The sequence below is a fragment of the Odontesthes bonariensis genome, chromosome 9 (genome assembly GCF_027942865.1).
Source record: "Odontesthes bonariensis isolate fOdoBon6 chromosome 9, fOdoBon6.hap1, whole genome shotgun sequence".
In the NCBI taxonomy this organism is placed as follows: Eukaryota; Metazoa; Chordata; class Actinopteri; order Atheriniformes; family Atherinopsidae; genus Odontesthes; species Odontesthes bonariensis.
The window spans coordinates 38,800,318-38,813,184 of record NC_134514.1 but is presented as its reverse complement, the minus strand read 5'-3'; the positions used below and the strand labels follow the sequence as shown (position 1 = coordinate 38,813,184).

The window sequence follows — 12,867 nt, the reverse complement described above, 5'->3', positions numbered from 1 at the left end:
TATTACAGCGCGCCACTGGAGGTACGGCGTGCATTAAGGGGCTACTATTGGTCCCGAGGGGTCCCGAGTCCCGACCCCTAGTTTGGTACCACGGGCCTATGACTGGCCAACTATACAGTATACCCACCTCAAAAAGGTAGACTACACCACTGCCTTGACGCCCATCAACTCCTCATTTTTATTTATTTTTGTTACAATATTTAACATGATGTGATGATAGTGCCGAACCGGACCGGGGGACAGAGAGAGAGAGGGAGAGCGAAGAAGAGAAAAAAGGAACAGAAACATGAAGAGACAAACATAAAAAACAATGAAAAATCAGACAACCAGCTGCTACACCTGTAAAAACAAAACTGAAGACGATTCACGGCTTTTGTGGGGAATCCAACCTTAGAGGCACCAGGAGCACCTGGAAGCAGACAAGCAGAGAACAAACACACAAACAAACAAACAAAAAAAGCACAAGCAGCAGCAATCACATATAATATACAGGTGACCACAGGTGAGCCAGCATTCTTTTTGAGTTCCTCACTGCAGGACTAGAAGCCAAGGAAATACCATCTAGAGTAACTATATAGCTAGACAGTTTCTCCCTGAAGCGCTCAGGTCCAAAGATAACGACTTCAGTCTGAATTTAGAAGCAGAAAGTTCTGAGTCATCCAGGTCTTTATGTCTTTAAGACATGCTTGTAGTCTGACCAACCTATTGGTTTCATCTTGTTTCATAGATACAATGTAAGTTTAAACTACAGCTATGAGCTGTGTTTTATCACAGTTGACGGATTGATTTTTCTTCAAGGCAGGAGGCAGTCCACCATTAGATTACCACCACCATTTATTGCTGCCTTTAGCAGAGTAATAAATGGTGTTGCATGTAAATTCTCACTGAGATGTACTACACGATAAATAGAGATACGCTGCAGATGCACAGACATCTCAGTGTGTCTGTTAGCTGTCCCACAGCTAGCAACATTATCAAAGTCCTCAATCACAGCTCCCACATTCACGCAGGTAGGTCATATTATTGTAGAATAGCGTGTCGTGTCTTCTGACTAATATCAGATTATTACATCACCCTTACTCTGCAAACACAAATGATTTCATACCAATGTAATCTATTTAGCCTGTTGTACCTGCAGCTAATTGGGAGTTTAATTGTGAGGTCAGCACTAACTGCTATGTATTGTAAGGTTCCGACACAATGAAGGAATGCTATCTGGAATATGCTCTGTTGATAGATTTAAGATTGATAGAAATGCACTTTGTAGCTAGTGTCAGCATGTGCAGGTTAGATTCACCTTTCCTGGCTTCTTTGCTCTGAGTCATCATTTCCCTGAACATACAGCAGTGCTTTAATGTTTGTGGCTGTTTTGAATGATCATTGAATGATTCATTTGAAGCCAACATATAGTCAATGAGTTAATGTGTTTTTAGTCGATGAAACTACGATCAAGTGTGAGTGAACGGAAGCCCTGTTTAATTTGAAGAAGAAAGAAGTAGCCTGAAATGTTGATGAAGACTCTGAAGCTCGCAGTTCCACCAACAACTTCGAACTGAAGCTGTTCTGTACACAGGAAGGAAATCCCATTCCTCATGGATGTATTCAGATCGGATTATCTCTGCACAAGAGTCACTGCAAATACTGAGGAGAAAGATTTACATGCTTGCTGTAATATTTGTTCAGTTTTGCTCTATGAATTGACTTTTGTAGTGTAATGCTCCTTGCTTGCAAGTACAGAATGTGCTAACTATTTGAATTGCTGCTGCCATAGTAACATTATTAAATTCAGTTCGGAAATCATACTGTAGCACATTCAACAGTTGTGCATCATCTTGTGTGGCTGATGTACTTGTGTCCCATGTTGCTGAATGATTACAAACCACACGTTTATTTGAGTAGCACTAAAGGTTTAAAGTAAAAACACACAGGAAAAAAGCTGTCTTAATTGATTCAAAAAGCTGGGCAGGCATAGGACATAGAAAAAACTGAATTCAGAAAAAAAAAAAAGATTAAAAAGCAAACAGGCTAAGAAACTACACACTATAGAGAGAAAGGTCAGGATAAAATATCGTGGATAAGAGCAGCTGAACTTCCTTTTCTTGGTGTTTGAAGACATCTGAAAGGCTTCCTCAGGAAGAAGCATTTTGAAAGAAGATCTTAGAATTACCATGGCCTGAATGAGGGAGAATCCACACCATGGTTTACAGAACATAGAAAAGGGTTTATTAGTCTGGTTCCCACTGTCCTCCTCTGCAGACTTGAGGTTTTTCTTTTCATGTTATTTTTATTATTTTTACACATTTTACATCCAATATGCTGGTCACAAGATGTTAGGTTAGGCAAGGCAAAGCAAAGCAAGGCATGGCATGGCATCTTTATTTATATAGCGCATTTCATACCACAGGCAACTCAATGTGTTTTACATAAAGACAAGGCATTTAAAAGAACAGCATAAAGCAGCATAAAAACAAGCAATTTAAAGAGAATAAAAAAATAGAATAAAAATTAAAACACACAGTTAAAAGCAATCAAAGAAGAGTGGAAAAAGAAAAATATAAAACAATTAAGAGGATTTATAGCATTATGCTTTAAAATTATTTAAAGGAACTCAACCATAAGCAGACCGAAAGAGAAATGTTTTTAACCCGGATTTTAAAGTGCTTACAGTTGGGGCTGATTTCAGTTCTGCTGGTAGTTTGGTTTGGTTACACAAATATGATTTGACCTGATAAAGAGGTCACTCCACACAAAGGTTCACTTTCCTCCACGACATCACTTTCCTCAGTAAATCAGATATTGTATATCTCAAAGCACCATTATATATATATATATATATATATATATATATATAAGTATTCACAACATTTAAGCACCACTGGGGGCAGGCAAACATAATGTGTTCCAGCCTGAAAACGGACACACAAGAAAGAGAGACGGTTAGCCTGACAGTTATAGACAAGCGCTGCCGCATAATTAGCTTTGTTTTCAGTAGACCTGTTAATGAGACATCTCCTGAACCATCTGCCACTACCTCACAGATGTGTATCACAAAAGCTCTGAAAGCTAAGCCACACACAGATACACAGTCATACACAGAAAAAACGTGTTGGAGTGGGGGTGTGGGAGTATGTGCCTGCTATGCAAGTAAAAAAAGTGAATCTATTCATGGACGTTGGAACTATTTTCTGAGATCTATTTTCAAACCCTCAATGATTGAGAGTTTGATTTGAAGTTCTTTTCTAATAGCATGCAGTTATAAGAGAACTAGAATGGATGAACACGGCATCTTCATTGTTAAGAAAATGAAACTTTGATAACTAAATCAAGCCATTTAAGGAACATAACAGCATTATTTGTACCCTTGAATGTGTCGTTTATTCAGTAGCGATACTTAAAGGGACAGTTCGCCTCTTTTGACATGAAGCTGTATGACATCCCATATCAGCAACATCATTTATGAACATCTTCTTACCCCCTGCTGCGTCCTGTGAGCAGAGTTCCAGCCTCGTTTTGGCGTTGATGAAGGTAGTCCGGCTAGTTGGCTAGGGCCACAAAAATAAAGCGTTTTGCTTCTCAAAACAATATGTGTTCAACAGAGTAATACATTTGCATCACAAAATCGTTCATCCAGAAAAAGTCAGACCTCACAATCTCTTGGCCCTATTTTCTCTCCCTTCGTATCACTGCCTGCTGCCGACAGCCGCGCCTGTTACAGCGTTTGCTGCTCGGTCTGCACTTTGGTCTGCACGGTCTGCACAGCAGGCAGTGATACTAGGCTAGGTTACTGTATGTAGTCAGGCTGCATATCACAGCAGTGGGAGGCTGATGGGGTGTGGGGGGCTATTTGATCAGTCAATTAAATGGTCCCAGTGCCACTGACACATCAGACATGAAGTGCGTGGGAAATCAGTAGCTTTGACACCTTAAAAGGAAGAGTGGTTGTCTGCCATCTCTCATCACAGGTACTCTATATTGTATTTCATATAACAAATATAAAGGAGTAGTCTGAGATGGCTTTAGAGTTTGTCTGAGTCATCATATTGTAACAGGAGGCTTATTCAGAGCTATGTACTGTAAATATAAAATATTATGAGTTACCGGCAAAGCAGGAGGTGACTGTAGAAATGAGGGGAACAAGCTTCAATGAGATTAAAAAACATTCTGTATTGGGATGATTTTATACCAATGCTGTGGGCTCAGTTATGTCAAAATGAAAGCATTTATGTGTGCATGTTTTCTTCTGCACCCGTCAGTATGAACACAATTCTGAGCATATTAGAAATGATTTTATGATTCATCAGAGCCACATGAAATGGAAAGGCAGAATAAGGAGTGGAGTGCAGCCTCTCCCTCACCTCTCAGCCACTCAGTTTTAGTGTTTCCCCAGAGACATCTGTGCATGAATGTTCCCTGTAAACCTCCACTTAGGCTCCACTCAACTATCCCTTTTCAATGGCTGAAAAAGATTTTACATAACAAGGTAATACAAACAACTCTTAACATATTAATCTGCCATAATAAAGCTCTTTTTTAATCAAAATACAGGCCTCTCACCCCTCCCTCTGACAGCTTTTATAAAAGCGAACTATCTCACCCATAAAGCACAAATATATCCAGTGTCACTAAGAATAAATTATAAATTCTGTCACACCCAGGCAATGGAGGACGCAGGAGATGTTATATCCAAAGCTTTTATTGTAGGAGCAGATGTTATCAAGTCTCTCCAGAGAGAGAAACAAAACAGACTATAGAATTATTATTTATAATAATATAATAATAATTATATTATTAATTGTTATATATAAGTGTATATAGTTATAAGTGTATAACTATATATATATAGTTATACACTTTTCCAAAATTAGAGAAGTATATCTTATGAAAATTTATCAAGGAAATCAAAATCACTCCACTATGCGGAGGAACAAACAAAAGGGTCTATTAAACTTTATCTTTAACTAAAAGTCACTCCTGCTACGGAGGAAAAAACAAATCACCTCTCCTAAAAAACGGAGGCACTACTCTATGAGAATTTATAAAACAGAAATCACTCCAACTGGGAGGAAAAACAAGAATGCTATAAAAATAAACTTACACTGTTACTTTAACAGGATTAATTTATCAAACTTTATCAAAACCAAAAAATCTCTCTTGAAGAGGAATAATACCAAAAGGCAATACTTGAAAACGTGGCTGTGGTCAGGCTTGGAACAAAGGCGAGAGTGATGCACATCAATCGGACAGATACGACACACTGGGACAAGACGGGGGAGACACAGACTCTTATGCATACAGGGATAATAGGGAACAGGTGGAATCATTCATACGACAATCAGACTGGAGCACGAGAGGAAGGCCAAGTGACCTGAAACGAGAGGAGAGTTAACCTTTCAAAATAAAACAGGAAATGACGAAACATGACATGGAGACGAGACGAAAACCCACTTGACCTCACCGCGGTGTGACATATTCCACTGTAAGACCATCCCCTATATTCAGCCCACATAAGAAAGTTCTAACCTTATGAATTACATCCTGAAGATGAGACATTCTCAGTGGTTGCAGATTCAAATCATTATTTTGTCACATACAGTGACAAAACATCATCATTTCACAAAAGTTGCTTTCACCATTATCCCTAAAAAACCCGAATGATTGAGCATTAATGCAGCCTTTACAGAGGGAGGGAGACAGCTGATGGATGGGACACTATATATGGCTCAATGGAATACTGTGGGCGGCTTCTGTGTTTCTGCCACAGCTGACACACTGATGTCCACAGTGTTCCACAGTAAAGCACTCAGACTGCACACTCAGTGCATGTGCGTATGTGCATAAGGCAGAACTATAAACCTGAGACGTTAACTCTGTGAGACAGAGGACCTGTCAGGAGACTTGGACATAACGTGGGACTCGACATCAAGTGCAGAAAGAGTAAGCAGGCTGAAAGACTTCAGGCTCTGTTAGGGCCGGGCAGAAAGACGTATAAAATGATTTGATGCATTTACATGAGCTGAGATGCAATTCAGGAAGTATTAATCTCTATGTATAAGATTTTGTATTGATTTGATTAGATGGGCTGCACGGTGGTGTGGTGGTTAGCACCGTCACCAGGTTCTCCTGGACCCAAAACCCCCCAAACATGTTAGGAGCCCTGGGGAAGGAAAACCTCCCCTGGGGAATGGGATGCTCGTCAGCCTTGGGTGGTACGAGAGGGACAACTCAGACTAGAAAACTGAAGCCGCAGACAGATGTACTGGGCCCCTGGCGAGTAATGGCAGCACAACGCAACTACGTCATGGAGACGAACGAGACACCAACAATCTGATTAGATTCTGACAGTTTTATTTTTTAAGTGGAGTTTAGTGACGTACCAGATGTTAGTACCTTACCCGCAGAAGGCAGCAGTGAGGGGACTCGCTGTTTGATGCAGTTCAGCCAACACTGCATTGTACATTTGCATTGTTTTTTAAAAAGGAATCACTGTTGCTTCAGACTGTTGTTTACTTTGTCACTGTTTTCCCAACCTGACAGCATCCCAGTGTGCAACACATGTGCAATACACGTGCAATACACGTGCAACACACGTGCAACACACGTGCAACACACGTGCAACACACGTGCAACACATGTGCAACACATGTGCAACACATGTGCAACACATGTGCAACACATGAGCAACACATGTGCAACACACGTGCAACACACGTGCAACACACGTGCAACACATGAGCAACACATGTGCAACACATAAGCAACACATTTGCAATATACGAGCAACACATGTGCAACACATGTGCAACACGTGCAACACGCGGGCAACGTATGAGCAACACGTGCAACACATGAGCAACACACGAGCAACACACGTGCAACACATGAGCAACACATGTGCAACACATGAGCAACACACGTGCAACACACGGGCAACCCACATGCAACACATGAGCAACACATAAGCAACACATTTGCAACATACGAGCAACACATGTGCAACACACGAGCAACACACGTGCAACACACGTGCAACACACGTGCAACACACGTGCAACACATGTGCAACACATGAGCAACACATAAGCAACACATTTGCAATATACGAGCAACACATGTGCAACACACGGGCAACGTATGAGTAACACGTGCAACACACGTGCAACACATGAGCAACACATGTGCAACACATGAGCAACACATGTGCAACACACGAGCAAAACACGTGCAACACATGTGCAACACATGAGCAACACACGTGCAACACATGAGCAACACACGGGCAACACACGTGCAACACACGGGCAACACATGTGCAACACATGAGCAACACATAAGCAACACATTTGCAACATACGAGCAACACATGAGCAACACATGTGCAACACACGAGCAACACATGTGTAACACACGGGCAACGTATGAGCAACACGTGCAACACACGTGCAACACGTGTGCAACACATGTGCAACACATGAGCAACACGTGTGCAACACACGTGCAACACACGGGCAACACACGGGCAACACACGTGCAACACACGGGCAACACATGTGCAACACATGAGCAACACATTTGCAACATACGAGCAACACATGAGCAACACATGTGCAACACACGAGCAACACATGAGCAACACACGTGCAACACACGTGCAACACACGTGCAACACAAGGGCAACACATGTGCAACACATGAGCAACACATGTGCAACACATGAGCAACACATGTGCAACACATGTGCAACACATTTGCAACACATGTGCAACACACGTGCAACACACGTGCAACACATGAGCAACACACGTGCAACACACGTGCAACACATGAGCAACACATGTGCAACACACGTGCAACACATGTGCAACACACGTGCAACACATGAGCAACACACGTGCAACACATGTGCAACACATGTGCAACACACGTGCAACACACGTGCAACACATGAGCAACACATGTGCAACACACGTGCAACACATGTGCAACACACGTGCAACACATGAGCAACACACGTGCAACACATGTGCAACACATGGGCAACATATGAGCAACACGTGCAACACATGAGCAACACATGTGCAACACACGTGCAACACATGTGCAACACACGTGCAACACATGAGCAACACACGTGCAACACTTGTGCAACACATGGGCAACGTATGAGCAACACGTGCAACACACGTGCAACACATGAGCAACACATGAGCAACACATGTGCAACACATGGGCAACACACGTGCAACACATAAGCAACACACGTGCAACACATAAGCAACACATTTGCAACACATGTGCAACACATAAGCAACACATGTGCAACACATGTGCAACACATAAGCAACACATGTGCAACACACGTGCAACACATAAGCAACACATGTGCAACACATAAGCAACACACGTGCAACACACGTGCAACACACGTGCAACACACGTGCAACACATAAGCAACACATGTGCAACACATGTGCAACACATGTGCAACACATGTGCAACACACGTGCAACACATAAGCAACACATGTGCAACACGTGCAACACATAAGCAACACACGTGCAACACACGGGCAACATATGAGCAACACGTGCAACACATGTGCAACACACGTGCAACACATAAGCAACACATTTGCAACACATGTGCAACACATAAGCAACACATGTGCAACACACGTGCAACACATAAGCAACACATGTGCAACACATGTGCAACACATAAGCAACACATGTGCAACACATGTGCAACACATAAGCAACACATGTGCAACACACGTGCAACACATAAGCAACACATGTGCAACACATAAGCAACACACGTGCAACACACGTGCAACACATAAGCAACACATGTGCAACACATAAGCAACACACGTGCAACACACGTGCAACACATGTGCAACACATGTGCAACACACGTGCAACACATAAGCAACACATGTGCAACACATAAGCAACACACGTGCAACACACGTGCAACACATGTGCAACACATGTGCAACACGTGCAACACATAAGCAACACACGTGCAACACACGGGCAACATATGAGCAACACGTGCAACACATGTGCAACACACGTGCAACACATAAGCAACACATTTGCAACACATGTGCAACACATAAGCAACACATGTGCAACACATGTGCAACACATAAGCAACACATGTGCAACACACGTGCAATACATAAGCAACACATGTGCAACACATAAGCAACACACGTGCAACACACGTGCAACACATAAGCAACACATGTGCAACACATAAGCAACACACGTGCAACACACGTGCAACACATAAGCAACACACGTGCAACACACGTGCAACACATAAGCAACACATGTGCAACACATAAGCAACACATGTGCAACACATGTGCAACACATGTGCAACACACGTGCAACACATAAGCAACACATGTGCAACACACGTGCAACACACGTGCAATACACGTGCAACACATGTGCAACACATAAGTAACACATAAGCAACACATAAGCAACACATGTGCAACACATGTGCAACATGTGCAACTCATGTGCAACACATGTGCAACACATGAGCAACACATGAGCAACACATGAGCAACACATGAGCAACACATAAGCAACACATGTGCAACACATGTGCAACACATGAGCAACACATGTGCAACACATGAGCAACACATGTGCAACACATGAGCAACACATGTGCAACACATGAGCAACACATGTGCAACACATGTGCAACACATAAGCAACACATGTGCAACATGTGCAACACATGCAACACATGTGCAACACATGAGCAACACATGAGCAACACATGAGCAACACATGAGCAACACATGTGCAACATGTGCAACACATGTGCAACATGTGCAACACATGAGCAACACATGAGCAACACATGAGCAACACATGAGCAACACATAAGCAACACATGAGCAACACATGAGCAACACATGAGCAGCACATGAGCAACACATGTGCAACACATGTGCAACACATGTGCAACACATAAGCAACACATGAGCAACACATAAGCAACACATGAGCAACACATGAGCAACACATGAGCAACACATGAGCAACACATGTGCAACACATGAGCAACACATAAGCAACACATGTGCAACACATGAGCAACACATGTGCAACACATAAGCAACACATGTGCAACACATGTGCAACACATGAGCAACACATGTGCAACACATGAGCAACACATGTGCATCACATGTGCAACACATGTGCAACACATGAGCAACACATGAGCAACACATGAGCAACACATAAGCAACACATGTGCAACACATGTGCAACACATGTGCAACACATGAGCAACACATGAGCAACACATGAGCAACACATGTGCAACACATGTGCAACACATGAGCAACACATGAGCAACACGTGCTCACTGACTGAGTTGCTGAAATTTTTTTTAAAGTTTTAAAGCAAATTGGATTTTTGGCTCACTTAATAGGGAGTCTGTAAGAATATTGTGTATTTTGTATTTTGTATTGTGAAGTCAGAACTGCTGCAGCAATTATAGAGGGCCTTCACCTGCTTTTCTAAAGATCCCAGTGAATTATTGACTATATTTTTTTACTTTGTCCATACTTTATTCAACTATCTCTCTTCTTTGCTTATCCCTTACTTCTTGTCCTTTCTCCTCGTCTCTGTCACTGTTAACACATCTTCTGTCTGTCCAGCTGCCATCGAGGCCTGCCTGGGTCACCTCCTGAAGAGACGGGCAGCCGGGTTTCTCCGCAGTGATAAGATAGCAGCCCTCTTCACCAAGGTTGGCAAAGTTTACGACACTGCTGGCGAGGTTTGTCGTAAAGTACAAGAGCATCTCCAGCAGCAGTCTGATCTCACCAGGTTGGTCACACTCTGTCTCCTGTTGCTTTATGCCACATAGAAAGCTGTTCACATGCATCACTGCTCACCAAACGTTTGCTTTCAGCTCGAAGTTTCACCTCCTAATTTTGTAGTTGGCAACTAACGTTGGCACCATCAGGATTTCTTTAGAGGTGCTGAATGTAATAATTCTACTATCTACTTCTTCATCATCTCCAATTCACACAAACACACAGAATTGTTTTCTCCCCGATTTATGTCTTACCCTCACCATTAGGCCAGTCAGTCATGTAACCGTAACCCAAACCAAGCAAAGAAAGATATTAGATAGATATTTAATGGCATTATTATTCCCAGTTGAATTTTGAGATCAAAACTTCTTTTATTGTGTCTTGAAACGATCAATCTTTGATGGTGATATTATATGAATATTATATGAAGATTTCACTCTGTTCTTTTCTGTAAATGTGTATCCAGAATATTACATTTGATATTTCAAATAAATCTACTGAAAATTCACAAATGTTTATGTGACACAGAAAGATATTCAGTTTAGTTGACTTGAAAGACAAACATGCTTGCGGGTAGATTTTTGTTCATTGATCAGTTCTCCTTAAGCTGCAGTACAGAATGAACATGTTCATTTGTTCTCTTAAGTGCCTGAAGCTGTTCAAGGGATACTGTTTTTACAGTCTGTACATTTATATGCACAACAGAGCTGAGCTATGATTACAGCTCCATTTAGTTGCACCACCGTCCTGTTCCCAGTATGCATGCAGTGATGGGGAATTGAGTTATTGACCCAATGCTGTTTGGCACCACGATGCTCGGTGGTGTTAGGCTCCTTTTCAGCTTTTTTGTATTGGGCCAGTTGACCTGCCACATACGAAGACAACAGACAAAAAGTTTAGCTTGTGCATTGTTCTCATAATATGTAGTGAATCAGATGGAGTTGCAGCTTTGTACATTTTGTAATTGCTGTTTCTGGGTCAAAGCTCAGGACAAGAACAATGGAGCATGTGCAAAGGGCCTAAGCCGATTTGATTCGATATTAGCTTGTACATGCATGAGTAATTTGACCAAAGCACATTATCTGGGTGTGGGTTTCTCTCTTTTTACTTGAATCTAAGTGTCATGCTCAGTGGTTTACCCACAGGAGAGAGCAGACAAAGCACACTCAGTTTGGAGAAGCAGAAAAGATTCTTGATTAGCTACCCAAGTTGACAGCAACTTTAAATGAAGTGAGTTTTCAATCATGTAAAACAACTCATATTTTAAAAATGTCATGGCAGTGAGAGTGTAACTATTCTGCAAATGTGAAAAATCAAATGAGTCTAAAAATATCAGGTTCACTGGAACAGCCGTTAAAATGTTGTTGGTTTCTTTGGATGGAAAAGTGTTAGTTTGGCTCACCAGTCTGGAATCCTTTCCAATCCACCAAACTGTGAGAGCTCCAACGGCTGTATTCCCAAGACGTGACTGCTTATAGGTGCCTCACACAGCCCCAATTCCAATTTCACAAAAAGAAAGAAAATATTGCCATTTTGCTGACTTTCAGCGTATGTAAGAGTCTTTTATGACCAGTCTTTAAAAACAGGTTTTGCTAAAAACACATGAAACTCAGCTGAGTAATGAATGCTACAGTACATGACAGTGACATTTTATTTCACTGTTATATCATCAACAGTTCTATTTCATTTCTTAATTTCTGTAATCTCATGTATGGATAATTCCTTCTCCATCAGATTAGTTTCTCCATGTAAACCACACCTTACCTCCGTTTAGCTGAGTGTTTACTGAAGCTGAGCAGTCTGTGTACACAATGAGATAAGCCTTAGAACTGGGCCTCCATGTGTATGCACATCTGAGGTGTGTATCCTTGTTTCTTCCTGTGTGTATCTCTCCGGGGTTTGCAGAGACCGACATTTCCAAATAGGAGAGAAAGACCATTGGGTATCAAGCACACTGTATGTACAGTCCTCTCTCGGTGCATAGCTCATGTGGCCCAGGTTGTCCAGCAAAC

General features: G+C 41.9%; 1 protein-coding gene across 3 annotated transcripts in view; it reads left to right on the top strand.

Moving 5' to 3' along the window:
* sgsm2 (small G protein signaling modulator 2) overlaps window positions 1-12,867 on the top strand; it is a 157,230-nt gene that overhangs the window by 68,910 nt on the left and 75,453 nt on the right. For all 3 annotated transcript variants that reach the window (XM_075474204.1, XM_075474203.1, XM_075474202.1), the window contains exon 3: window positions 10,697-10,865. In XM_075474204.1, coding sequence (XP_075330319.1) covers window positions 10,697-10,865 — 169 coding nt within the window. The remainder of the gene's footprint in view (window positions 1-10,696; window positions 10,866-12,867) is intronic.